The following is a 27,733-nucleotide window of genomic DNA, read 5'->3' as shown; positions in this document are numbered from 1 at the left end:
TTCTTTTTTTTTTTTTTTTTTTTTTTTTTTCTTTTCCTCACTTATACATCTAATTACCTTCCATCAATATGAAACATGTTTTCCTTTTTGTTTTTTTCTTTTTTTTTAATAAAAAGAGAGAACAAAAAAATAAGATCATGTTCTATTTTTCCTTTTTAAAAAAACCAAAACAACATATGAGAAACATGGCACAATAATTTTAAAATTTTTAGACAATTTCATAAACATTTAAGGAATAGTTGCTTAAACTCTTCAATATTTGAAAATTTGAAACAAAATGAATTGTTTTTACTGCTTTAAATATACACAAAATTAAAACTTCTAAACTATATTTAAGTTAATTATTACTGTGTGGTTATTAAATTTGAGAGTACCTTTTCATCTATGTTTTTAGAACTTTTTTTAATTTAAAATTGGGAGGAGTAACCGCTAGTAACCATTTTTATAGTTACATGTAGCTGCCACGTATTTAAGTGGCTATTAATGATTATAAATGTTGGATTTAATCGGCCATATTATCTTTCATTCCATCACATCATCACATGGAACCATGTTGGTTCCATTATGTAACTAATTATAATAAATAAATCCTTATTATTTAGGAGACCAACCTAAAATTTTGTTTTATGGTTGGGTCGAGTCGATGATTACAAAGGTCTGCGTTCCGTTTTCAAATACATAGGAAATGCACTCCAAACTCAGCACCCTTGCCTACTGCCAGGTTACTGCTACAGGACTTCTTACACGATACTTCCTCGACACCCAAACAACACGATACTTACACGATACTGCCAGGTTACTGCTACAGGGCTTCATGTAAAGATGCATGCAGAAGAAACATTAGAAAAGAACTAAGTTCATTATTTTCTAGAAGAGATGGGGAGAGAGTTTTACTCACTGTGCTTGTGTGAAGCAGGAAGAGGGTGCAGTTGAGAGAAGCAGAGGGTTTCTATATATACACAATCATTGGAGGGATTAGTTTTGGATCCCTCTAGTGGCATAGCGCACGCCGTACCACTAAAAAAAAAATCCCATTTTGCAACACACACCGGACCCTTCTGTGTGCTTGAGAGAAGGAGATGGATGTCTGTCTCAAAACTAACTAGCCAACCCAATTGGGAATCAATGACCTGTTTCTTTTCCAATCTTGCTTGGGTTGAATACCTAAGCTCAAAATGAATCAAATCATCCTTACCTAATTAGATTAAATAACCAGAATACAACTTCTTTTTTAGTTTTCATAACCATTATTTCCATTATGGCATGAGAGTATCACCAGAAATGATGTAAGATTAGAGTTTACGAAGAACGAGCACCTTCCAGTTTATCAAAGAAAAAAAGGCTTTAATAATCATGTTAATGTTTTTCTTTTTTTTTTTCTTTTTGGCCATAGATAAACAGATTAGTCCAACACATAAGCTTCATACAATCAAACCCTCATTATCTCCAAAGTCCTCATGTGTGTAAATAACAATCGGACTTCTGACAACATAGTTAGCATAAGCCCACGTAAGCGAACCAGATACCATGTTTTGTGGCGGCAGAGGATTGGCCTTCACAACCACCTTAAAGCTCTGGGTCTGCTGCAAAGACGAGAACGACAGAGACGTTGGCTCCACTGTGATCTCGACCCCAGGGGGAGCCGTGATGGTAGCCTTGTAGACGGAGGTAGGACGACCAACATTGGTGACCTGTCGCCAGAAGACGGCGGTTGTCGGGTGTCGGGTATTATTGAGGCTGAGTTGAAAGGTTGGGTAGTTGAGAGAGTCGTAACCCTGGGCGGGGATTAGAGTGGAGCAGTCTACGGGCCCTGCTCCGGTGAGGATGGAAATTGAAGATGCGTTGTACCCTTGGTTGCAAAGGTGTTGGATGTACGACATTTTGTCCGCCTCGTAGATTAGCCCCGGTTCTCTGGCTCTATCTGGATTTAGAAGTCCCGCACCGTACCCGAATTCCCCATCCGGGCTCTGTACTCGACTCAGAGGTTTCGCTTCATAATACAGATGTTAAAAACATTAGTGTCTAACAACTTCCAATTGTAATTAATTGAACAGAATAGAGGGAGAGCGGGTACCCGTGGTGATCAAGGCAGATCTAATGGCCGCGGGAGACCAACGAGGGTGGAAAGACTTGACATAAGCGGCGGCGCCGGCCACGTGAGGGCAGGCCATTGAAGTGCCAGACAAGAGAGAAAACTTTGAGTGTTGGGTGTCACCCTTGAGCCCCGTCAGTGAATTCAGTGGTGTGTAGGCTGCCAATATGTTAACTCCTGGTGCGACTATGTCCGGCTGCAACACATCCACATTATATACTATTTATTTATCTAAACTAAAGGGAATCAATTTTGTATTTTTATATACCTTTAGAATGAGGCGGGAGCGTTGATTTGGGCCTCTAGCCGAGAAGGAAGCCACGAATGGAGCAGCTGCTTGCCGTTGCACTGTTCTGTATATCATTGCCGTCGGTGTTCTGCACTCAAATCAATTCCAATACCCAAAATTGTTAACGCCACCAACACATAAACCAAAATTAGAAAAAGCACAAAATGTGAAGACTTTTACTTTGTGGACTTGATGTAGGCTTCAATGGTTTGACCAATGGTGCTATTAACCAAGGTGGCTGGAACCATGAAGAGATCGGTATGATCAAGATAGTACTGATCACTTTGAATCACAGCGCCATGGGCACCAGCTGTTTTGACAGCGGAATCAGCCCCCCAGATCATCAATTGACAGAACACAAGCTTGCCATTGGCCTTGGTTGGATCAAGTGAACCCTCCATGCAAAAGTTCGCACTGGTTTTGTCCCCTGGATTCTTGGCCACATCGCCTCCATCAACCAAAGGGTACATTTTTGGTTGTTCATTGAACAAGTTTATTCCTACTCCCTGTTCATATATAATTCATACAAAACAACTGGAATTCAAACATCATTTCTAAACTACTACTACTACTACTACTACTAGGGAATAAATTAATGCAATTATTTTTAGACTAAAGTTTAAATCTTGTTTTGACCCATTTAAACTAAACTATTTAGCAATCAGTTTAGACGTAAATGAAGAAGTATTGATGCAATAAACTTACAGAGATGTTCCACCCATTGCCCAACACCAACTTGGTGACAAATTCCCGATCAATCGTACTGGCAGCAACCGTCACAATCCACGGCGCGGTGTTGACGACACTGCCAGCTGCCGGACCAGTGTTGCCAGCGGCAGCCACAGTGATGATGCCCTTCTGCATGGCCTGAAAGGCGCCAATGGCCATCACGTCCTCAGAGTAATTGCTGAAGCCGGTGCCTGCTATCGATATCGAAATGACATCAACGCCATCGTGTATGGCAGCGTCGAAGGCAGCCAGAATATCCATATCAGAGCACCCAACACCGACCCAGCAGACCTTGTACATGGCAACTCTTGCAGATGGCACACCACCACGGGCTGTTCCTTCGGCCAGACCGGAGAGACTGGCTCCAGCAATTACATTGCCCGCCGCTGTTGAGGACGTGTGCGTTCCATGGCCTGTGACATCTACCGGTGCCATAATGTCTTGGGGTCCAGCGCTGCCTTCGAGCATGAAATATCTAGCTCCAATGAGTTTGCTTCAGACCAGCAAACAAAGGGACAAAGGAGGAAGAAGTGAGAATTAAAGGCATGAAAATGTAACATTTGAAGTGACAAAAATGATATGAAATTTTACTTGTTGCAACCAGAGAAATTGGCAGATTTTTGGCAGGTGCCTTTCCATTTTTTAGGTGGAGGACCAAACCCATCATCTTTAAAGCTATCGGCTGTTGGGGAGATCCCTATTTAACAACATGCGAATACAATTAGGACTAGGACGAAGAAGCTATCACGGCTTTGCTTTGGAGTTCTCCAAAAGGCAGGCAGGCAGGCATCGTGACAATGTAGATGTATTCCTTACCGGTATCAAATAAACCGACAATAATATTAGACTCCCGGTTGGGCCGTCTTTTTGCATTGGAAGAAAATCCAATGAAGTCCCACGATCGGGTGGTTTGAATCTCTCTACGTCTGTTCGGGATCACATGAGTCACATCGCCCCTCTCTGCATCAAAACCATTTGTATATATAAAAATGAAAGAAAGGTTGGGAAATTAATGAACAAAAAATGAAGTCCAATTCATTACTTGACAATGCGTTGGCTTCCTGTTCTGTAAGCTTGGCTGCAAAAGCATTGAAGCTTTTGGTGTAGCTATACACCATCGCCTCCTTTGCCTCCACATGGCTGTAAAAGGAAAGGGTTTAAAAAGGGAATGATTTTAGGATTTGGGTTGGTTTCAGAATAACATAACAAAACCCACCTTTCCTTGAGTGACATGAGGACATTGAGATGATTGTCTACTGCATCAACCTCACTCAGAACAGGTTGATTCTCCAGAAAGACGATGAAATGTTTCTGCAAAAAAAAAAACACGACCACAGGATGATCAGACAAGAAAAGAAACACTAAAATGCCTCATAAACTATATTCAATCAAAAACCTTTTCCTCCTTGTTTTCTTCGACGCCAAGGCATCCTACGAAGAACACAACAAGGACGAAAAGGCTAGAGCATCTCAATGTCCTCATCATAGACGTACAACCAATAATTGTTGACTTGGATATTCAAGCCGGAAGCTGTCCTATTTATAATGTGAACAAGAAAAGGGTGAGAATTGGATGTATTCATAGGAACGAAAAAGTAGAGGCTAGAATTTTTTAGGAAAGCCAGCAGAAAGGTGCGATTATAATGGTTGGCCTTTGAAATGGTTGGCCTTTGAATTGGTTCCATTTGAATTGGTTCCATTTGAATTGGTTCATGGCTGTCTTTTAGGGCCTTAAAACACTTCAGTTTTTTATTCTTTTTAAAGATTGTGACATTTTTGGGAATCATAACTCAAACAACCTTCTATAAATGTAAACATAACCAAAATATTTAATCCTTCAATTATTGGACCCACAAATTTAACTTCCTTTTCCTAGGTGGCCATTAAAAATAGGAAATGTTTACCTCAATAATTTATTTATAAATTTGTATTACGACTAGTGTAAATATAGAATGTATATCATAACTTAATTGTAATTTCTAAGTATAGAATATGCGCCATTTACTCTCACTACTCACTACTCTCACTCTCTGTTACCCCCAAGTTGTTATAATAGGTTTTAAGGTAAATTGTTTTAAAATATCATAAGTGGTGTAGAAGTTTAATAAAATAAAATAAAAAATCATTTGTATACTTGTTGGACAACCATTATTGTATGCATGGTATTACAATTACGCTCTTACAGAACCTTTGTAAGCAACTGTGCAACATTCACTCTCATCACTAAGTGAGTCAGCCAACTTTTTGGCTTGACCATATATCGAAGCCCCTCTAGCCCCACTTTAAGAGAAATGTTTAAAAAAAATGAGAGAGAGAGATTTTAGAAAGAGAATTTGGAAGCTAAGGTCGAGAGAAATGAAAAAAAATAATAATATAACTTCGTTGACGACTAGTCATAATATATCTTGAACCATTTCAAGTTTAACAATGATACAATGCAAGGGTTGGACATGCAACTGACATGTCATGCTTGAATTTAATTTCATTTAGCGGCAACGTTTGTGACACGAATGTGGTGTTAAGATTCTTCCACCCTTGAGAGTGTTGTAAGCAAATAAAAACCTAATTTAAAATGTAAAAAGAAAAACCCAGCCTTACGGGCGCTTGGCCCATGGGCTTGGCTTCCAGTGGGTTGGGCCTTCGATTTTAATTATAATTTTCTCCAATTTATATTCAATTTTGATATTAAAATTCAACTAAATTAAAAAGAAAAGGGAGACGGGAAAGGGGGTCTGAAGCCGCAACTTCGAACCGTCTCCCTTGCGAGTTCCGAGCCCCTAATCGCTCCTAAATTCTCACTAATTCTCAGCTCCCTTTCTTCGGTTTCCCCTCGCCACCGATCTCTCTCTCGAATCTTACTCGGCTGCTTCCACTTCTAGGTTCGTTCACGATTCGATTTTGGTGAGCTTGTAATGACGATTATAATAGCTATACTCCCACTTTTGTCCATTACTGATGTTCAGGGGTCTTCGTTCTTCCAGATATGGGGCTGTATTACGGAGCTAAAGAGGTCCTAAAGATTCAAAAGTTTCGAAGACTTGTGTCCTATACTGGATTCTATCTCTTCGTTTCCGTTTTGAGTTACGCTTATACAAGCAATACGTGAGTTCAGACATTGCTCTTTAATTTTGTCCACTTTTTTGTTCTCTGATTTTTGTTCGGGGTATTGCAGAACTAGAGCTGGATATTCTCGAGGGGATCAATTTTATGCTTCTTACCCTGCTGGTACAGAGCTCTTGACAGACACTACGAAGGTTTTTGCGTCCTTTGATTTGGGTTTCATACTCTTTTGATGTTCAGAACTCTTGTGCTAATTTTCATTTTGTTTGCTGTAGTTGTACAAAGCTGCTCTTGGGAATTGTTTTGAAATAGAAGAATGGGGTCCAATTGAATTCTGCGTCATGGCTAAACATTTTGAACGTCAAGGAAAATCGCCTTATGCATATCATTCTGTAAGTTTGCCTCGTCTTTTGGTTGTTCTCTTTCTAGTTTGGTACGTAATTATGATTCCTGCTGAGTGTTGAATTGTTTTGTATTACACTGATTTCTGGTCAGATTTTTAGTTCAGTTTAATGATTCCAATGTGGGAATTAGGAGAACAAATCATATGGAAGTTATGTAAGTGCATGAAACTCTGAAATTTGCTGCTTTGTTAAGAGTTAAGAAATGTTGTTAAGATGAAAGAATACCCTTTTATGAAGTCATTGATGACAATGAAATGAGGAGATTATGATAATTTATAGCCTTTGTTCTCTGTTCAACTAGGGAGAAAGATTTATAAAGCTCTATTGCCAGTTTGGAATTAGCTGGAGTGATTATAGTTGTATAGTTGTTCCATCTGTAGGTATACAAATTTTAAGATGCTGTCTAAATGAACTGTAGTCTAATTATGGGCATTAACTATTTCTGAAGTGAAGGTCGAGCTATGCAACAAACCAAGGGTATAACATGTTAGGATCACAATAACAAGAAAACATTAACAGAACTGTATTGCAATATCAATAGAAATTACAATACCAATATAGTCTTTTGAGAGGGCTGTCCCCCAAAATTCCCGCACTAAGACAATGAAGCAAAAACATTTTCCCTTTTCTAAGAAAACCCTAACACCCGGATTTATGACCAATACACACCAGACTAATAACAAATACACCCCTTACTAACTACCACTATATCCTTGCTTATATGCCCAGCTTGTTCCTTACAAGTACTCAAACTCACATGAACACTTGAGAAGAATATCATCACATGTTTCGGATCAGAAATGGAGCTTTTTCTGGTGCATATTTATCATATCCTCTAACTATGTTTGTGAGGCTGTACACAATGGAAGTCCACATCCAGGGAATTACCACTATAGCTCATTTTTTGTTTAAATTCTGGCAGCAATACATGGCACATCTTCTGTCTCATGGACAACTTGATGGAAGTGGGTAGGAAAACACCAATCAACAACCAAAGAGCTTTGAGACTGTTTACTACCATGATGGGGCTGCGCACTTCAATACTAAAATTCTAATTTTTTGAAATTGAAGCATTGTTGTAGGTTTGAGCATAGATAGCTCAATTGATCATGATTACACGAATAACTTCACTTATGGGTCTTAGGTTCGAATCATCGCCCCTTTGTTTGATTTGTATTATTCTTTGAATATATATGGATCGGCTGTTAGGCATTGTATGTTACTAATTATACCAGAACATAAATAAGACTTGATCTTCCCCTCTTCCATTATTCCTAAATAACATATAATAATTATACATTTTCATTTGAAAAATTATATCCAACTGTTACTTAATGATTTCAATAACCATTCAATAACCATACTAGTGGTTGGAAGGAGATCTCTCTAAATCAGTCAACGCCTCCCCCATCATCTTTTTTCTGGGATGCGAATGACACTTATTGTCATCGTCTTTACCGTCCGCCTCCCCCATCATCTTTTTTCTTAGTTGAGGTGGGTGCTCGTTTTCCCAATTTCTTGATTCATGTATGTTTTTTTTTTTTTAAAAAAAAAAAAAAAAAAAAGAACCAAGAGATTGGGGGCTTTATTTTTCTCTTTCTATGCATGATGTTTTAAATTTTCTTTAAAATGAGAAAGAGCAGTATTGAACAAGTACTATAAGTATATTTTTTACAAACTCAAAATAATTCTAGGAAGTGATCGAAACAAATCTCCAACCTTACTGAACCCAAATAAAACAAATATTAAAAATGAACCAGTGAAGAAACGCTGAGCCAAAAAGCATAAATTTGATCGTTTGTTCTTACTTTGCATATGTTGTCCACATTTATCCTTTACCAATACATCAGTTATGATAAACTAAAATGGCCCAGAAGTGGAACGAGAGCTTAAAGGTTAAATGGCAAGTTCAAAGCCATATGAATGAGAGACATTTTACAATTTAAGATTCTGAGAAAGGCTAGCAATCTGGCATTCTTTCTGCCTGCAAGGAAAAGCAAACAAGTCATATAATTTGAGAACAATCTGATTTATGTTCACACTAAAGTCATAGAGAGGAAAAAATCCACATCCCTTATAACTAGGATGTTATTTAGAGAGGTCGGTGATTTCAAATTTGTCAAACTGAACAAACGGGAAAACTGAAAGCTACCTCTTGTAGAACACCTTTTCTGAAGAAAATAGTTTGAGAAAAATAGAGTGACCCTTACAGAGAGCTTTGTCAACTCCAGTGAGCATAATTAACTTTCCACAGGTCCTTTCATTGAGCATACAAACCGTACGAAATTTGCGAGAAAGCTTAGCAGCAAGCAAGGTTTCTTTCTTTTTTGCTTTTTTTTTCTTGGAGGGTTGTGTCTCGGAAGAGAAGTGTAGGTTTTCTTAGTGCAGTGGAATCATAACTCCCCTTAAGACAATAAGCACAAGCCTTCTCACCCTTAACTTATGATTATTAATTTTTCTCTGTTGCTTTGGTTTAAGACACATTATACGAATACACAAATGATTCAAGTGATTGACGAGCATAGGTTTTCAATAAAAGATCCACCCCGCCACCCCCCAAAAACCCTCCGGATTCTTTTTGTAGAGTCAGTGTACTTACCGTGCAACCTTTGCAATTAATCCACCCATTTTGAGCAACTAATACTTGCACTCCTCAACAGGTTGTAATTGCTGCAGTCTACTTGAACAGAACCATTCAGAGCAGTTAATGAATAACCAGGTCCAGGAGTGCTTTGATGCGCTGCAGGTTCAGCTGAAGTTGCATTCTGTTCTGTTTTACAATTATCATCATCTTCATCTCTTGGTGTACAGATTCGCTCCCTATGATAGTAAAGGATAAGCAAGGAGGGTGATACTAAACCAATTAAATAAAAGATGAAGATTGCAAAACATCACATGCTTTGTTCAAACATTAGTTATACCTAGGCAAGGAGACATACTTCCTCAGGAGCGGACTGCCTCTCTCACCTTTACCAGAGTGTTCCTCCAGATGATCAAATTGACGCTTGAATTGATCAATTCCACTAGTTGACACATTTTTTAAGGAAAGAAAAGAAATTAATATTATCTCTTGCAAATAAACAACTAATAAATCAGTCAGAGTTTGTTACCTGGGATACAAGAAGTGACTCTCAGAACCTTGAAGGTATTCCTGTAGCATTTGAGGATGATACTCTAAAATCTGTTACATTTCAAAAAGGATAACTTGAGTGGACTAAGCAGAATTGCAGAAAACACCTGACCAGCAAATATATAAAGCAATGATTTTATGAGTCATACTTCTCTATAAATAAGCTCTCTGACATCATTTTTGGTTAACTTTCTCCTTTCAAACTCAAACTCAAGTTTTGAAATGGGTTGCCTCGATGGTTCATCCTCCACATTTGCAAGCCCATGGAAATATGGATCAGCTAATGCCTATACAAAAGGACATTAGAGATGAATAAGTTTCTGCAAAAGTCATGATAGCTAAAAAGCAGTTAAAAATTAGTATCACCGAATCCCACCTCCTCAGCAGAAGGACGATCCTCAGGATCAAATGCAAGCAGACGCTCAAGTAAATGAAGAGCTAGTGGATCTGCATTAGGGAACTTTCTTGACAGAGGAATAGGGTGCTTTTTTTTCATGCTATTCAAGTATCTTTTAGCCTTTTCATTACGAATCTATAAGGAGGGGAAACATCAGTTTATAATCAGGACCAGAGGGTCCAAGATATGAAAATTATGTAAAGACAAATTTTGAAATAGAAACCTTAGCAATGCATTCAGCCGAAGGAGTACCAAGTAAATCAGTTATTAGATCCAGCTCATGCACAACACTATTCCCAGGAAACAATGGCTTGCCTGCCAACATTTCAGCGAATATACATCCTATGCTCCAAATATCAATAGCTGGTGTATACTACAAATCATAGTCAATGAAAATATGTCATGGTAAACTCGGGAAACCTCAGTCAGATCGGCACATGAAGTTCACTTTATTAAACCATGTACAATGATGTTGATTTAAAAATGGTATTGATAAGAGTAGAAGAAACCATAAAAATGTTTATTTAGTTTTCTAAAACTAAACTTCAATGTGCCTACACTTATATAATGGATGTTTACAAGGGACAAGAAACTGAAAGGAAGGCGAGTTCATCATAAAGGGCCAGCAGCGTGTATGAAAGAGACAGATACAGAGACAGAGAGTCTGCACAACCATAAACATATAAAAAAAGGCAAAGCCCATCTGTCTGATAGTCCAACTGACTGCTCAGAGGAATGTGTCTGTCTAACCATCTGAGAGGGGAAGAGAGAAGGTGGGGAACGAAGCTTCAAATTAGATCAAAGATTTCCCACGCAGTCACATGATTGGACTTCTTTTGCTTTCCTTTTTAAAAAGGAAGTCACACTTAAGAGTACAAGAATATGAAAGAAAATTTCCAGCAGCAAAAATGAACAAGATAAGCAGACAAACAGAGAACAAAATAAAACGAACAGATAGATAACAAAATCATCAATTACATACTGCAAACAGAACATAAATACGGTTGAAAAGCAGAATGTAGAGCAGGATATCCTTTAGTTACCTTTGAGAAAAAGGAGCCACAGAGTTCAGGAGCACGGTACCATCGAGTAGCCACATAATCCTTTGAAGAAGTGATCAAAGTCAGTCAGTTAAATCAAACAGGATTTAATCAATTTACAGAAAGCTTTTAACCCCTAGAATAATTGAAACCATTTTTTATCTTGCCACAAAAAGAATACACACAGTCCAAAAAATAGCAGATGGGGCATCAGTAAAAGATGCACGAGCAAGCCCAAAGTCACAGATCTTCAGTTTGCAGTCTGCATTGGCAAGTATATTCTTTGGCTTCAAATCTCTATGGAACACATGTGCTGGAAAACCCCAAATAAATCAGATCCTCTGAATGCATAGAAAGATATTTTACCAAAGCCGGAAAAAAATGGAGGCCTGACCTGAATGTATATACTTCAAGGCTCTAAGAAGTTGATACAAGAAAAATTGATGATGTTGAGGGGTGAGATCATCATTAGCTTTGAGTACATGATGAAGGTCAGACTCCATCAACTCAAAAACAATGTACAAATCTTTGAACTCCCTTCTGGAAGGAGGGAGTATTATATGTTTTATGTCAACAATATCAGGATGCCGGAGAAAACGGAGGAGCTTAATTTCTCTAAGAATCCGTGTAGCATCCGAAACGTGCTCGAAGACATTATTTATCTTCTTGATGGCAACTTTCTCGCCAGAGTGAGTGTCTATGGCAGATGCAACAACCCCATAGCTCCCTTTGCCTATAACTTCTTCAATTTCATACTGAGTAGCTTCACCATATTCGGTGAAAAATTCCTTGTCAACCATCTTCTGATTGAAATGATAGAAGTTAGAATCAGTAGAACAGAATATAAAATGAGTAATAACGTAAAGACAACAAACAAATTGCAGCAAAAACCGTTCTTTCTTGAACTACGGATATAAAACAATTACAGTAATCAGACCGTGAGAGATTTCAGCAAAAATGCCTTCCCAGTAAATTACTCCCAGAGATCTTTACACAAGCCGAACAGAAATCGTCAAAATTGACGCAATTGTATCTCCATAGAAAAGAGGCAGTACAACTTTGAAATGTTCAACTCAATTATATTCACAAACAACGAATATTATTGAACTGTTGTTCTATTTCCATATTTCTCCCCCCAACTTGGAAGAGTCAACTCACATGGAATTCAGAAATATTCACCACAGAAAAGTGATATGATCGAACACGATCATCCATTACAGAGTGCCATCGGTTATGGAAAACGACAAATAAATGAAACCCTTAAAGCAAACAAACAGAGTCCTCGAAGTGCGGACCTTATCCTCTGAAATTCTGATTGCGAGAAAGCCGGTTATGGCGAATAAACTAACCTTGTGAGGGTCCACAGAGGCGTGTGAGTGATGGAGATTATTCCTCTGGAGAACCTTGATGGTCTTCAACGCTAAAAGAAATGAGAATCGTAATCGAAGACCGTATAAACCCCCTTACTCATGGCGCCGGGTTCCCCAGAAGAAGAAGAAGAAGAGAATCGCAGAAAGGAATGAAGAGAAGGATCCGTGATCGATGACTCCATTGAAGACCAAGTTGAAGCTCTGGTACAAAATCAGTTTCCTCTCTCTTTCTGTCGGCGTCTTTTTCAAATAAATTGGAAGCAGTTGAGTGACTTTTTTTGCTTAATTCAATTACACGTTTGAAACGTCTCAAAATAATTATATATATATATATATATATATATATATATGAAATTGCATTATTGTCAAAATGTGACAATTGAATAATAAAAATAAAATTCCACTCAATCCCATCCATCACCCCTCTATTTTCTTTTTTTTTTTTTTTTCACCCAATCTACCTAAAAAAAATCTATGGATACGGAGAATTTATACGAGAATAGACCATTGAAGATTTAATGGCTCATTATAAATTTATTGTTTAAGAAGATTATTATATGATATACTTAATTCTGAGTGAGTTGTAAACTCTCGCCTATAAGAGTTTATCATTTAATTTGCAGATAATGAATAGCATCAGACTTTAAACATTTCTCCTAACAAATTTGTTCTCCATCATTAAAATTTAAACATGGAGTTGGAGTCGGAGTCGGAGTCGGAGTCGAATATGAACTTTTGTGGTAGTTTGAAAGTGATGATACGGCTAATCAAAAGTCTCCCATTTGGTTGTGACCACAGATTCAGAATTCCTTAGAGCTTCCTTCACTATGCTGGTACAGTGCTGCTTTGGGTGCAACCTTTGGTTTCCCTTTGCATTGGTGGAAGTAAAAGCATGGGCATTATGTGAGTCTCCACCTCCATTGCTGCAGAGTTGCAGCTTCATCATGTCAAGGCTTTCTATTTGCCTTTGAACTTCCCTCACCTTTTGCAATTGAAATGAATTAGAGTTGGAAGTATGTGAGTTTGTATGAAAATTATTATGCGAGTTTGTATGAAAATTATTGAAGTCGTTTCATTACCTGTTCTCTTCTTTGCAGCCTCGGGTCTCCCACCACTTGAATTTCATCCAACGCAATCAATTTTCTCATAAGCATTTCAGTCAAATTCTCCACTTCAGTTTCTGACACTCTCCCTTCCTTACAACCTTTCATATGAAGTGATTCAACCTATCAAACACCAAATACAAAACCCCTTTTGAAAGCTCTTATGAACGAAACGACGAAGGAAAAAGAATCCAAATTTGATACCTGTTGAGACAGCTTTTTCACTTCCAACCTAAGTTGTTTTAGCAATTTTGAGGAGTTTTGAAAGTTTGCGTCTTTAAGCATCTCAAGGCATCGTCTTTCCTTGCTTAAAGCGTCTTCAACCAACACAAGTTTTGACCCATTTCTGACTCCTGCCACATCTAGATAGCTTTTCGAATCCCTCACTTTGTTTTTGTATATTAACTTTTGCTCTTCTGGGTGCAAACCAGTTGGTTCTGCCAACATCTTTTTTAATTCACCTGCCAAAATTATGCATTTATCAACAACACTCATCAATCTCGTTCCAAGATAATATGATATCAAATATACTGTTAGCTAGTTGACATTGGACTCCAGAAAATGATATCAATATGAACCCAACTCAAAGCTTTTGATTTGATAAGTAATGAAAAATGAAGGAAATTGAATAGATGCAAAGAGAAAGATGACATTACCGAAGCTTGCATGGGAGCTGATATGAAGGTGATGGTAAGAAGACCCAAATTTGACCTTAAGTTTGATGGTGGGAGGAGAGGGATTTGGATTTGGATTCAAATCTCTGATTTGAACAAACATTCCTCCAGGCCTAACTTCCAATTCTGGAACACCTTGCCTCTGGTTTCCATCAATGGATGAGTTATTCTGAGTTGAAACCATACTGCAACCCTTTGATTTTGCTGCCTTCGCCTCTCTCTTTCTCTCTTTGTTTCACATTGCTTTATTAACAACACCAGAGGAAACCCATAGGAAGAAGAAAGAATCTTGGAGTTTGCCAAAAGTTCAATCCTGGAATCACAAAAAGGAAGCCTGTTTTTGATTATTCATTGCTTTACAACAAAAACATAAGAAAGGTTAGGGAAGAGAGAATATAGGAACTTAAAGACAGAGAGTAATGGCCAGAGAACAAGTTTTGAGTGAGGGATGGAAGAATCTAATCTGTAAAAGGAATAACAAAAGGTCACGAATTCAAGTATCAACGACCCTCGTAAATATTTAGCGTGACGGGTAAATATTTGATTTTTGAATTTGATGAAGTTTTAATTTAGACCCAAGAAAAAAAGTCGTGTGAGTTTTAAACAATTGGGCCATAAGAGTTTTCCATTAAAAACTGTGGCCAATTGAGTAAATACCAACTGTTTGATCTCTTAAGATAATGGATAACTCTAAGAATGAAGAGTTTATGGTCCCTAACCTGATATCTGTTCGTGCCCTTCCCTATCAACCCAAAGGGAAAGAGTGATGCTCATATGAAGCCTAAACCGCACAGTGGAAGAAGAGATCTGCGCAGCTTTGATGTTCATTATATCTATATCTAATTCTACACCAAACCAAATTGGTTTGACGTTCATGATGTGTTATTCTCAAATAATTAGGAGTTAGGGCCCAATAATTGTGTATCATATAATATAATCTGCGTTATTTCACATTGTATTCATCAATAATGCATTGTTGGTTGTGTAATGTATGGAAAAGGGGTTCCTGATCGCCACCTCCAAACTGCTTGGCTGCTCAATCATTTCATCTCTTCCTCCATGAACCGACACCCAAACTTTCGGGCTTGACGCCACCCTACACAACCTTCATTATTTTATTTACATTTTCCCTAACTTTTACACGTGTCCGTCGTCCATTGGTATAATCAAAGTCATTGAAACCCTAAGATTTTGAACACCCAAATCAATTTTGTATACAAAATTCGAGTTTAGGGACCAAAACAAAATAAATACAAAAAAAAAAAAAAAAAAAAAAAAAANNNNAAAAAAAAAAAAAAAAAAAAAAAAAAAAAAAAAAAAAAAAAAAAAAAAAAAAAAAAAAAAAAGTTGAAAAAGGATCTATATCTGAGTTAACCTTTTGGATCTTCAATTTTCATCATCCACTTCCGTTTTCTCTCTCCTCTCCCACCTCTTAAAACTGCCTATTTCTTCTTCTTTTTGGTTTGCAAAGCTTCATCAACAGACTTCCATGGCGGTTCTACCAACCAACTCTTCAAGATTGGATCTCACCATCTCTGTACCTGGCTTCACTTCATTCTCATCATCACCACTTCCTCCATCTGGTACACCAACATCTTTCTTTTAGTTGAATCTTTTTCTCTTTTAATACGGTACGAATAAATGATTAAGTACATCGTGTCATGTCGAGTAAATTTTTTTAAATTCTTAGTAGTGATTTGAAGTACTAAAAGTGTTATGTAAGTTTTGAATGGAGGATTGAAGGTGTAATGGGTTGAGTTTTTGAGTTTGGTAGCGATTTTTGGTGGCAGCGGTGCGAGATTTGGACATGAATAGAGCGCCGGATGAAGAGGAGTGGATGATGGGAAGCATGGAGGAAGATGAAGAAAACAACAGTGGAAGCCATCCAAGGAAGAAGCTGCGTTTAACAAAGGAACAGTCTCATCTTCTTGAACAAAGCTTCAGACAAAACCATACCTTAAACCCAGTACTACAATTCTCCTTCTTCTTCTTCTTCTTCTTTTCTTTATTTAATCTCTCAAAACCCCAATATTTCAATACCTTTTTTCCTCCATTTTTTTTGGTTAGAAACAAAAGGAGACTCTTGCGGAAGTGCTGAAGCTGAAGCCAAGGCAGGTTGAGGTTTGGTTTCAGAACCGAAGGGCCAGGTGAATCAACTTATATCTATTCTCCGTGGATTTTGATTGTATTATAATTCTTCAAAACCTTACAAAACAAAGATTTAATCCAAAGCGAATGTGAACAAAAGAAGAAGAGGTTTGAGAAGGAACGGGAATAGGAATAGGGAATAGGGAATAGGGAATAGGGATAATCCAAACAAGTGTTGTTACTTAAACTATAACATAATGTTGTCCGTTTCCATAAAATAATAATAATGGAATTATAGGGTAAGATATGCAGCGCCACCAAGAGACAATGGGTGAGCAAAATTATGAACCAGTTATGATGTGGTTTCCCCATGAGTTTAAATATTTCAATGACACATACAATGTCGAGGCTGCTCCCCCTCGCCGCCTCGTGTGTGTGCCTTCACTACCCATATGCATATCATATTATATTTTTTATTCCATCTTTTCCCTTACCCATATGTATATCAGCTCAACATTTGCATATCTAATTCTCATGTGTGTTGGATTCCGAGTATTAAAATCATTCAAGTTTCGAAGCCATTACAACTCATTATTGTGTCACCCTATTATGGGTACAAAGATGAAGTGAAAATAAGGTGATTAAAGTAAATTTGCATACACCATTTAATTTGGTTGGGTAATAATTAGAATCCAAGAAGACAATAATGATGTTCTTGTCTTTCATGTAAAAGGGTTTCAATTTGCATTTATTTCACTTTCATGTATCTTTTTTGTTACCCACAATTATTCGTATTTTTTGTAGTCACAACATACTATTTTTCAAACTATATTATTATTGCATTTACTTTTCCTTTTGTATTAATTAAGCATTTATTTGGGTGTGAATTTAAAATCAAAATAATATAATCCATAATCACTCCATTAATTGATTTACATTTAATTATTCATAGGAGCAAGCTGAAGCAGACCGAGATGGAGTGCGAGTATCTGAAGAGATGGTTCGGCCTATTGACGGAGCAAAACAAGAAACTGCAGAAGGAGGTGGAGGAGCTGAGGGCGATGAAGGTGGCGCCGCCGACGGTGATTTCACCACACAGCTGCGAGCCGCTGCCGGCGTCGAACCTCACAATGTGTCCACGCTGCGAGCGCGTGACCACTACCACCCTCGACAAGACCCGCATTGTCGTTTAAGCTGGTCGGCCGCTGCCCATTATTGCCTTTTCTTTTCTTTCCCCCCCTCATGCGGAATCATCACTCCATCTTAATCAAAATATGATTCACTCTCTTTGTTTTATCTTCTTTTTTTTCGGCGTTTTAATTTTAGATACACATACAGTGATATTAAAAATATATATAATTATATAGATCCTGTCTAGTCTATAAGGGGGTGCTTTGTTTGTGTCATTGGATTGTGTCTGGTTGTTGTCGACTTTTGAAAGGTGTGTTTGGTTCTTATTTTAGCTTCTTAAACGCAATGTATTTGACCTGAAACTCTATACAATTTGAAATAACGTAAGCATGAACTAGAGAGCAGCATCTTGAAAAGTGTGTGGAGAAATCATAAAACCATGATAAAATGGGGCATGCTTTAGAGGGGGTAATGCTTAAAATGATGAAGAATGATATGATACTTGTGCATAAAGTGGCTTGAAAATGTTGCACAAAGTGGTAGCCAAAAACATCCATTGAGGGAAGGTAGGGGGTACGTAAAAGCAACAACAGCACAAAAGGCATAATGGAAACACATTGGAAGGCCATTGGACCCATTTTGTCTGAATGCTTTTGTCAATTCGGCGCCGCAGCCGACGATCCAGCTCCTTTAGGCTTCAATTATGCAAAATGTCTCCATATATCCTTTACCTTTTATCTTTGAGTTAGGTTAATTAAGTAGAACTATTTCTTTAGTTTCAAATACTACTGTCTCTCTTTTTAATCTCCAAAACCTAAATCATTGCTTAATCCAACTTTAAGAACAAAAGTATGACACATTTCTTCTCTTTTATTTATTTATTTATTTATTTATTTATTTATTTTTGCCTTTCCCTATGCCATTAAATAGCATTAAAATATTGTATTTATTGTATGAATCCTCATCAATAATTTAACATTTAATTTCTAGATTCTCTCTTTTTCTAGATTTTATATATATTTCTAGTTTTTTTTTTTTTTTTTTAATTCTCGTTATTATTATTATTATTATTATTATTGAATTATTTTAACTTCTGACGTTATTTCAACCTGACTTTTCTTCAAGATTTTAAAATCCGTCTTCTAAAAGAAGAGAAAAAAAAAAACTTATACAAGTAATGCTTTATTTTTCTCTCCCACTAATATGGGCTCTAACAATTTACCTTCCTTGGGGGCTTAACACTATCATTGGCACATTGTCCCGCATCTAATTATCATATTATTTTTAACAACTCAACCCCACTTCCAGCAAATATTTTTTTTCCTTCTCATACTTTTCCTCAACTTTTTAAAATGTGTGTACTATGAGAGAGTCTAACTCTACTCCAACCAATGTCTTGCATGGTCCGATGATTAACTCTGATACCATTTATAACAGCTCAAATTTACTACTAACAAATATTGTCTACTTTGATCGGTTGTATGAAGGTCATCTTACATGTAAAAGAAAAATTGAAATCTAAGCAAAAACAATTTAAATGGAAAATCAATTATTATTCGACTTGCAAATGTTCAAAATTGATATGTTTTAGAGATTGAGAAATAAAATTTTGTTAGGTCATAGATACGTAAGAGAGAGAGGATGTAAATGAAAATTTTTTGTTTACTAATAATAATAACTTTTTTTTTTAAATCTGAAAATAAATAATATTTTTTCGATATCAATATATACCAACAAAAATTAGATTTTTTTTTTTTTTTAATCAAAAGTGTTGTAAACATTTTAAAATTTGAAATAATGTTGGACAAAATTGACGGTAGAGGCAGTTTTGATTTTTTTTTTTTTTTTAAATTAAGGGTATAATTAAAACATTTGATTTATTTTGGGTGTATTTTTATAAATTATATTAAATCATTTTCTTTTTAAAAAGGCAACCCCACAACCTCGCCCTTGGCTATAAATAGGGGCATAAGGTCATTTAGGGTTCCGCCTCCTAAGACTTCCTCCTATACCTCGAGCACATCCAGGTAAAATTTAGAAATTTCCATCTTCTTCATTTCGCATTAGGGTTTAGGCTTTCATAATTTCATTCAATCCATTCTGAATAATCGAGAAATCGATAGAGGGCTGAGGCATTTAAAGGGGAGAGCAATAACATCGGTGGCTCTGAAGAACCTGTAGGTTCTCTGCAGGTTGCCCTGCTTCTCTGGCCCTCAACAGCAATTTCCAAATGGTATCATAGTACGGTTGAAGTGCTTTGGAATGGAATCGCTTCAGATTTGTAGCTCTTAAGAGCTTTCTTTTCTGAGTGTGTTCTCGTTCCGATCTTCTACACTCATCCGCCTCCATACGCCATTACATTTTGTATCTCATGTTCTCTGTACGTTGTGAAATTAATTCTGAATCTGGATTGGGTGTTAGAATGTAGTTGTACGTTTAGAGTGTAGTTTGTGAGTGATTCATTTTGTGCGATGATCGTTTTTTAGAACCTTGCCGTAGAATGCTCAAATTATAATCAAACAGCTTTGTTGCTGATTGAATCGGTATTTCAAGCATCAAGGTTAAAGGTTCTATACAATTGAATATAAGAACGATATTATTATATTTTTTAAAGATTGGATTCGATTATGGAAGGAGATGGCAAAATTTGATTTGACATCAATTTATATACAAGTTTTCCCCCAATTTTTGAGTTGCCTGTCTATGGTTTTGCAATCGTTTCTCCATTCATTAGGCTCATGGAATTGAAAGCTTTTTTCAGGATGGATCAGTTGCGGATTAGTTTTGATTTAACCAATGAGTAACCTCTGAGTAGGTAGGGGTATCAAAAGAGTTACAATGGGACACAACGGAGTAATAAAGAAGTTTATTATCTGAAGCAACCATACACCATGTAATATAAAGATGTAAGAAAATGAATTTGAAAAGCGATTGAGCAACAAAAAGGAGGGACTACTCTACTAATAAAGGGGTGGAAGAATGACAGTGAGAACAACAGTGGCCGCATAGAGAAAAATGAGAAGACCTGTGAAGTTGATGATAAGGTTTTCTTGGGTGTGCCCTAACAAAAACCAAGTGTCCAAGCTTTGAAGCAGCCCTAATTCAGCAGTGCAGGTTGCCATTAAGAAGACGAATATACCAAAGTAAACGTGCCATGGCATTAAGCTGGCTCTCCTCCTTGATTCTGCTCCGGGGAAGAAGTACGTAAAGAAGCCCACTACCCACTGTGCGTATCAACATCATAATAATTAGCAAAGCAAAGATATCAAAGTCTGGAAAGAGGGAGATGGCTGGGACGACGAACCTGTAGACCATACAAGCAAACGGTGATCAAACCAAACCAAGAGTGCAAAGAAACAAGATTCGTCAACTGGATGTCATGGTGAAACTTGAAACTCATACAAATCCCAAAAATTGCAGCAGCTAATGCTATTGCATGCAACCCCAAATGCACCACTTTTCTCCAGTATTTTTTTGCTGGTATTGACTTGTATGCCATTATAGCTGCGCCATATCCCAACCATAAATATTATTAAGATTTATTCATGACTTCAAATCATTAGTAATTTCCCTTACCTTGCCCTCCAAATAGGATGAGTCCAATCACCATTAAAAGCACATGCAGCTGAAGAACAAGAAGAATGAAACATTCATCAAACCTTTGCTTGTGAAACCGCTAATTAAAATTATAGAAGAAAGGAAGTACATTTAGAATCTTGAGCTTGTTATCTGATTTGAAAGCAACCCCTTCTCTGAAATGGAGGATCCATACAAGAATCAAGACTGCGATAGATATGGCCACCAAATGACCCAACAAAGTGACTGGCCTCGCCATTATGTTGAAGTTTCGTTTGAACGCCATTGAAATGGCCTAAAAAAGCTGTATAGATTAATGAGAGGTTGAGAAGAATTGGATTGGGAGGCATATATATATATATATATATATATATATACATACTATGTTGATGTCTCCGATTCAACTTTGTTTATCACATATATATATATATATATATATATATACATACTATGTTGATGTCTCCGATTCAACTTTGTTTATCACAATCAACGACAACCAAAGCCAAAGCCAAAGCAAAACCCACCGCCTAAGGCCGGCAGCTCTCCGCGTGAAAGAAGAACTTTTAATCATCTTATATACAAAAATGCTTCATAAGGTAAATCTTTGTATTTGAAACATTTATTTTTGTCTTTAAGAGTTTATAAGATTGACGAACTGCAATCCTATTCAAAACGACATGTCGTCTCCTTTGTTTAAATGCTCGTGGGCCTCTATTTATGTAACTCTCTATCGTGGGCTTTCTGTTTACTAAAAGGCCTTTTCACGTATAACATTGTATCCCTATTTTTTCTTTTTCTTTTTTTAATATTCAAATATATTTTTAAAAAAAATTGTAGATCTATTGAATACAAAATTTATAAAATTTTTACCATACATCCATAAATTTTAGATAATACTAATTAGGTCAACCATTCATTAAATACAGACTTGACAGTTTAGTATTGGTTTTTGTTTTTTTATTTTCGAAAATGGTGTGTTTTATTACCATTTCTTTATATTGTTTTTTTCTTTATGTTTAGAAAATATTTGAATTCATAGTGAAATTAGAAAATAAAAACAAATCCTTAAAAAAAAAAAAAACAATATTTATTATAAATATATTATATTAAACGTAGATGCAAAATTTGTATTAAATTCATGGAACTGCGGATATACAACAGACAAGGAGATGTGGAGCCCTACTTTGTTTCCACCAATATTGTGCGTTGTGTTTGGTGGCATTGTCTGAGTGATAATTTACTTATATGGAATATACATATTCTGAAAATAAAGAAATAAATAGAAATTTTATTTGTGTATTTTTTGAATTCTGAACTTGTAAGTAAATCAATAAATTTTCAGATGAGTTATTGGACTGGCAGTTTTTATAATTAAAAAGAAATGCAAAGAAGAGATGGTTTTAAAATTAAGAAATGCAAAGAAGAGGTGGTTTTAAAATTAAGAAACAAAAAAGGAAAAAAAAGAAAAGGCAGTATTTTAAGATGATGAATAAATTAATAATTAAAAGGGGAAGAGAGAGGAATTTGTGAAATTATCGAGATTCACTCCGTTACAGGACACAGGACACAGGACACGCCAGATGTCTGTAACGGCTACTTCTTCTTGTTCTTTTATTTATTAAAAAATAAATAAAAAGAAAGAAGGAAAAAAACAAAAAATGTGGTGGGGGAGAGGTTCAACGTTCATCATCGTAATCACCCACTGCCACCTGCGATGTGCCAGTGGACGGTATGTCCCCACGCCTGTTTCCAATTCTTATTTTTCATTATTATTATTAATCTTACTGAATAGATAAGGGAAATGTATTTAAATTTTAAGTAAAAGGGCAAAAAGAAAAGAAAAGAAGCAGAAGTAAGGAGGTGGTGCGCCTTACGAATGTCCGACCAAAATTGACACGTTGCAAATCCTACATCGGTGCCCCCACTTTCTTCCTTTTCCTTTTACATCTTCAAAATATATCTTATTCTTCCATTAAGAAAACAAATTTATGTTTTTTTTTCTTAATTTCTTTCCACCACTTATTTGTGCGTGTTATGTTACGATTTATTAATTTATTTTTTATGATTTATGTACAAAAATTATAGGCGGCATGAGTACTACAAAATCATAAAAAAATAAATTAATTCAATTACTGGAATTACTCCTCACCCAATATATCATAGTTTCTCCAAAAATCATGTATATTCTAACCACTGTTTTGTTGAGAAATAATAGTAAGATATCATGTTTCTGAGATTACACAAAAATATTTAAATTATATATAAATAAAAAAAATTAAAAAAGGAATTTTGAAGCATCTTTTGAAGGAAGACAAATTTGGTTCCCTTCCACCTACATTACACGCCAACAAAGCGCCTCTTCTTCTCCTTCTTCGCCTCTTCTGCACTGCAACCTTTCTCTACCCATTTTCTTCCATCTTTTTCCACTCCTCTCTCTCTCTTCTTCTTTTCTCCCCATGGCTTTCTCTTCTTTCTCCTTCCTCTGTTTTCCCCTTTCCTTCATTCTTCTCCTCCTTCCCTCTTCTTCTTCCCCTCCAAATCTTCCAATCCTCTTCTTCGACGAAGCCTACACCCACTTGTTCGGCGATGACAATCTCCTTGTTCTCAAGGATGGGAAATCGGTGCATCTGCATCTAGATCAACGAACAGGTTTTCTCTTTCTCTCTTTCTTACTTCCCTTTCATTTTCTCTCTTTTTTGCTGGTTTTTTTTATTTTTAATTTTCTTTCAGGCGCGGGATTTGTGTCCCAGGACCTTTATCTTCATGGGTTCTTCAGTGCTTCCATTAAATTGCCTGCGGATTACTCTGCTGGTGTTGTGGTTGCTTTTTATGTGAGTATGGAGATTGGAATTCCTTGGGTTTTTTTTTTTCTGGAAATGGAAATGGAAACGGGTTTTAGTGTACTCTGTTTAAGTTCTGAATAATCCTCAACTGTTTCAATCTATGAGTTTCTCATGACTTGACAATATGGGTGTTTTTCTTCATTTGATTTTGTTCTGTATCCTTTTACTCTGTTTTCCGTGTGTATTAGTGGGGCTGTTGATGTGTTAGGATTGTGATAAAGAACTTACTAGTTTCTACCCTCTGATAATGGTTTTAAGTTCTCATCCAACAAACACTTTCAGAGTTTTTAAATGTGATTAAATACATTGCTTTTATGGGGTCACCTAACAAACACTTCAGTTCTTAGACACAAGCATAGGGCACCTAACAAACACTTCAGTTCTTAGACACAAGCATAGGGCACCTAACAAACACTTCTTGTGTTCAAAGTGTTTTTGGAAAGAATTATAGCAAATCCCAAACATACTCTTAGTTGTTCAGGTTGAAATTTTAACTTCCATTGCAGCGAATTGGATGTTGGACTCAACCTGTAAGTTGAGTTGAATTTGTTGAGTTGTTGGGGTAATTGATTCAGAATTTTGTTAAAAAGTAGCGGAAATGTTAGTAACTGGGATAAGTAACTGTGGGATGACAGATGTCGAATGGCGATATGTTTGAGAACAACCACGATGAGATCGATTTCGAGTTCTTAGGGAATATCAGAGGAAAAGAATGGAGGGTTCAGACCAACATTTACGGGAATGGAAGCACCAACGTTGGCAGAGAAGAAAGATATGGTCTTTGGTTTGATCCAGCTGAAGATTTTCATCAGTACAGCATTCTTTGGACTGATTCTGTCATTATGTAAGCTATTTCATATGTTTTTTTTTTTTTTTTCTTCTTCTCAGAGAGTTTGGAATCTCCCATGTTTTGTTTTGTTTTGTTTTTTTAATGATGTTTTTCCAGTGCCATTAGCCATGGGGGGTGTGAAAAAGTTCATTTGGAAAGTTGATTCAGAAAGTCTATGGTTTATGTATGTGCATAGCCCAAAGGATTTGATGTTCTAAAATTTGTTCTTTCTTTTGGTTCCTAAGCTTTCATATGTTTTGTTAAAATGGTGTCTAAGCTTTCAGATGTTCTATTTTAATCCCTCTAACTTTCAAATGTTCATTCAACTACTTCGTAAAAAGAACGAATCATTGATACATTGCTGAATGCTTCCACTGTTTTGTTATATGTAGATTTTATGTGGATGAAGTTCCTATAAGAGAAGTTAAAAGAACAGCTTCAATGGGTGGTAAGTTTCCATCCAAGCCAATGACTTTGTATGCAACAATTTGGGATGGTTCAGGCTGGGCCACCAATGGAGGCAAATACAAGGTAAACTACAAATATGCACCCTATATCGCCCAGTTCTCCAAATTTGTATTGCATGGTTGCACAGTCGATCCGATCGATCTGCACTTCTCCAAGTGCGACGACCTTACACAGAACTCCGAAGCCACCATCCCCAATGACATCACAACTGCTAAAACAAGAAAAATGGAGAGTTTCAGGAGGAAGCACATGACATACTCATATTGCTATGATCGTCTTCGATACAAGATCCCTCCAGCAGAATGTGTCATTGTACCTCAAGAAGCCGAGCGACTTCGAAAGTTCGACCCTGTAACATTTGGAAAAGGGCGGCCGCACCACCGTGGGAAACACCATCACTCTAGCTAGGCTGAGTTCACTTCTGCTGAGAAGGCTGTCATTGTTTCGATTTTTTTTTTTTTTTTTTTTTGGGCAATAATTTCCGGCTGTTTGATTTAGATGGGTCTGTTCTTTTTTGTGTATAAAAATATAGAGACAGTTGAAGGAGTATAGATTTTATTTAGGAATCAGATGTGTTTCATGCGGTTTGTTTATTATGTATAGTTAACACCATTAGGATTTTCCATTGATGTTATAGGAGGTTGTTGACTTTACATTAATTTTTTTTTCTTTTTGAATTTAATAATGATTTATGTTTTTTTTTTTTTTTTTTTTTGTGAATTTACTTTAAATAACATAAATTAAATGAGTTAGAAAGACAAGTCAATGAACCCGAAAAATAAAAATAAAAATAAAAAAAACTACTGAACTCCCTAAAATTGCGATTTAATTTCTTGTTTGAAAACACACTTTTAAAATCTGTATAAACACCCAAGCTTTTGATGTCTCAAAACAAAATCAATACGTAGTTAGCTGCATGAGCACAAGGCTAATGCTGGTGCTATCCGTTCCACATCATGGAAGTCTTTGAAATTTACATACAGAAATTCAAGGCATGTGTATAATTTAACCAATTTATTATATAACATGGGAGATAAAGGACATCCATTTGAAATTACGTTAAAGAGTGTGGTTAATCTTCATCCATGATATACCAGAGTTATGTTTCTACGTTTGGAACGTAAAAAATATTGTGACTTTTCAAAATCTCTCTTAAAGAAGAAGAAGATAATATCCGAAGTGGCATTAGGAATGAGTTTTCCCATCTAACCAATAATTGTTTTGGACAACAGAAAAAAGGAATGAAGTAAAGGATTTTGAAAGGGAACTCCCTCGTTCTCCTTGATGGTAGTAGCAGTTTGATGGTAGTATCAGTCTTTGAATGTTGCCGCTATCTACATTTTGCTTGTAACTCATTCAAGTCTGCAGCCGACCTGCTTTTCTTCTCTCTTTTCTCTCTCTTTTAAGTAATGCATTTTTCTCTGTCTTTAAGCTTCTCCACCTCCTGCATTTTGGGCCTCTACGTTCTCACCTTTCTCCTCCTCCTCCTGCTGCTTTGGTTGTTCTTCCTCCGTCTTTTTACAACTCCCACTTCCATCCATGTGAGGTTTTTCCCCTGGAGAAGCACCTGCATTGTGATCAGCTTCCGTCGGACCATTTTCCTTTTCTGCAAGGGAACTCGTCTCCACTGCGGAGTTTGGCATCTGTTGAGGAGATGGAGCACTGGAAGAACCTGGAGGAAGGAATACTCCAGTGCCAGGAACAGGGAGACGAGGCGGAGGATGCCTTGGATGAGCAGCAGGCCATGCAGGTGGACCAGTTGGAATTGGCACGGGAGGGAAAGGCATAGGTGGTGGTGCTACAGGAGCCACCATTATTGGTGGGATGCCATTTGGCGGTGGCAATTGGGGACGAATGGGTGGCACAGGTAGAACGCCTGTCGATGGACCCATAGGGTAATGCTTCTGTCCCGGGCAAGGACGAGCATTGGGTGATCTAGCAGATGGAGGGCCCCAACTGGAATATGAACCTACATTCAAAGATGTGCGTTGCCCATCAGCTGGTCCTGCTCTTCTTGGTTGTGATTTGGTCAAGGTAACAAGTATCCGTTGCTTGCGCATAGCAGGAATTGCATGCTTAGCAAAATCTGCAGATTTTCCTTGCACCACAAGGAGGCTCCTGTGTTTTACAATAAAACACAGACAGTACATAGCAGGAAGAGGACGATCAACATAAGAAAGTAAAAGTAGACAGAAAAAATGTAAATATGAGGCAGAGGATGAAAGAAGGTTGAGAGAAATATGCAGATTAAGAATAAAATAGTTACCCACCCCGGTGCAAGAGACAATGTCTTAGCCCCTCTATAATTGCCAGAATGGTCTGAACCAATTACTCTACCAAAGGTCATTTCACATTCAGTCAAAAGGAGGACACCCACAGGCCTCCCAAACCATGGTGGCCAGACATGAGGCTGAGAATGATCACCCTGAGGATATCAACCAATAAGAATATTAGTCTGGAACATATACTAACGAAAACTTGCAAAAAAAAAAAAAAAAAAAAAAAAAAAA

General features: G+C 36.9%; 8 protein-coding genes across 18 annotated transcripts in view; 3 read left to right on the top strand and 5 right to left on the bottom strand.

Annotated features, from left to right (window-relative positions):
• LOC111447485 (BAG family molecular chaperone regulator 1-like) overlaps nt 1–14,519 on the bottom strand; it is a 15,134-nt gene extending 615 nt beyond the window's left edge. Inside the window, exons 1-5 of the mRNA XM_023086681.1 lie at nt 14,271–14,519; nt 13,819–14,075; nt 13,591–13,737; nt 13,234–13,493; nt 9,998–10,002 (exon numbers count right to left, since the gene is read on the bottom strand). Coding sequence (XP_022942449.1) covers nt 13,275–13,493; nt 13,591–13,737; nt 13,819–14,075; nt 14,271–14,472 — 825 coding nt within the window. The 5' untranslated portion in view covers nt 14,473–14,519 and the 3' untranslated portion in view covers nt 9,998–10,002; nt 13,234–13,274. The remainder of the gene's footprint in view (nt 1–9,997; nt 10,003–13,233; nt 13,494–13,590; nt 13,738–13,818; nt 14,076–14,270) is intronic.
• On the bottom strand, nt 1,381–4,598 carry LOC111447479 (subtilisin-like protease SBT4.14). Its single transcript, XM_023086667.1, has 10 exons — nt 4,507–4,598; nt 4,327–4,421; nt 4,153–4,250; nt 3,927–4,070; nt 3,702–3,807; nt 3,087–3,603; nt 2,562–2,887; nt 2,361–2,469; nt 2,075–2,288; nt 1,381–1,990 (listed from the first exon to the last, which is right to left on the bottom strand). Exons 1-10 carry the CDS (start codon nt 4,594–4,596, stop codon nt 1,422–1,424), a joined length of 2,268 nt encoding a protein of 755 aa, XP_022942435.1. The 5' UTR covers nt 4,597–4,598; the 3' UTR covers nt 1,381–1,421.
• Nucleotides 5,823–7,845, top strand: LOC111447487. 3 transcript variants are annotated; one of them, XM_023086684.1, is made up of 5 exons: nt 5,823–5,989; nt 6,092–6,212; nt 6,283–6,364; nt 6,446–6,562; nt 7,497–7,845. In XM_023086684.1, the coding sequence occupies exons 2-5, from the start codon at nt 6,094–6,096 to the stop codon at nt 7,545–7,547; spliced, it is 369 nt and encodes a 122-aa protein (XP_022942452.1). In that variant the 5' UTR covers nt 5,823–5,989; nt 6,092–6,093; the 3' UTR covers nt 7,548–7,845. The 3 variants fall into 3 exon arrangements, with proteins under 3 accessions (XP_022942452.1, XP_022942454.1, XP_022942453.1); XM_023086686.1 differs by having other exon boundaries at nt 5,833–5,989; nt 6,074–6,212; XM_023086685.1 differs by having other exon boundaries at nt 5,833–6,011.
• Nucleotides 8,335–12,811, bottom strand: LOC111447482 (mitogen-activated protein kinase 9-like). 7 transcript variants are annotated; one of them, XR_002711274.1, is made up of 11 exons: nt 12,491–12,811; nt 11,536–11,941; nt 11,327–11,454; nt 11,145–11,204; nt 10,325–10,474; nt 10,081–10,236; nt 9,854–9,991; nt 9,685–9,755; nt 9,496–9,597; nt 8,727–9,394; nt 8,335–8,558 (listed from the first exon to the last, which is right to left on the bottom strand). XR_002711274.1 is itself a non-coding variant. In XM_023086675.1 (11 exons), exons 2-10 carry the CDS (start codon nt 11,939–11,941, stop codon nt 9,190–9,192), a joined length of 1,416 nt encoding a protein of 471 aa, XP_022942443.1. In that variant the 5' UTR covers nt 12,491–12,811; the 3' UTR covers nt 8,335–8,558; nt 9,174–9,189. The 7 variants fall into 7 exon arrangements, 6 of the variants coding, with proteins under 6 accessions (XP_022942443.1, XP_022942447.1, XP_022942446.1 ...); XM_023086675.1 differs by having other exon boundaries at nt 9,174–9,394; XM_023086679.1 differs by having other exon boundaries at nt 8,335–9,394; nt 11,536–11,944; nt 12,437–12,811.
• Nucleotides 14,520–15,704: 1,185 nt separating the features above from the next.
• Nucleotides 15,705–17,779, top strand: LOC111447486 (homeobox-leucine zipper protein HOX3-like). The gene is made up of 4 exons (XM_023086682.1): nt 15,705–15,871; nt 16,079–16,254; nt 16,356–16,435; nt 17,329–17,779. The coding sequence occupies exons 1-4, from the start codon at nt 15,778–15,780 to the stop codon at nt 17,567–17,569; spliced, it is 591 nt and encodes a 196-aa protein (XP_022942450.1). The 5' UTR covers nt 15,705–15,777; the 3' UTR covers nt 17,570–17,779.
• A 2,688-nt stretch (nt 17,780–20,467) lies between these two features.
• Nucleotides 20,468–21,471, bottom strand: LOC111447173 (probable ascorbate-specific transmembrane electron transporter 1). The gene is made up of 4 exons (XM_023086197.1): nt 21,214–21,471; nt 21,084–21,132; nt 20,812–21,011; nt 20,468–20,731 (listed from the first exon to the last, which is right to left on the bottom strand). Exons 1-4 carry the CDS (start codon nt 21,367–21,369, stop codon nt 20,468–20,470), a joined length of 669 nt encoding a protein of 222 aa, XP_022941965.1. The 5' UTR covers nt 21,370–21,471.
• A 2,053-nt stretch (nt 21,472–23,524) lies between these two features.
• On the top strand, nt 23,525–25,891 carry LOC111447484 (probable xyloglucan endotransglucosylase/hydrolase protein 28). The gene is made up of 4 exons (XM_023086680.1): nt 23,525–23,732; nt 23,814–23,914; nt 24,562–24,770; nt 25,148–25,891. The coding sequence occupies exons 1-4, from the start codon at nt 23,540–23,542 to the stop codon at nt 25,629–25,631; spliced, it is 987 nt and encodes a 328-aa protein (XP_022942448.1). The 5' UTR covers nt 23,525–23,539; the 3' UTR covers nt 25,632–25,891.
• Nucleotides 25,892–26,277: 386 nt separating this feature from the next.
• LOC111447480 overlaps nt 26,278–27,733 on the bottom strand; it is a 4,765-nt gene continuing 3,309 nt past the window's right edge. For all 3 annotated transcript variants that reach the window (XM_023086671.1, XM_023086668.1, XM_023086669.1), the window contains 2 exons: nt 27,494–27,648; nt 26,278–27,341 (listed from right to left, as the gene is read on the bottom strand). In XM_023086671.1, coding sequence (XP_022942439.1) covers nt 26,651–27,341; nt 27,494–27,648 — 846 coding nt within the window. In that variant the 3' untranslated portion in view covers nt 26,278–26,650. The remainder of the gene's footprint in view (nt 27,342–27,493; nt 27,649–27,733) is intronic.

Source organism: Cucurbita moschata, unplaced genomic scaffold, assembly GCF_002738365.1.
Source record: "Cucurbita moschata cultivar Rifu unplaced genomic scaffold, Cmos_1.0 Cmo_Scf00009, whole genome shotgun sequence".
NCBI lineage: Eukaryota > Viridiplantae > Streptophyta > Magnoliopsida > Cucurbitales > Cucurbitaceae > Cucurbita > Cucurbita moschata.
The sequence above is the reverse complement of the archived record's forward strand: the minus strand, read 5'-3'. Positions and strand labels throughout refer to the sequence as shown.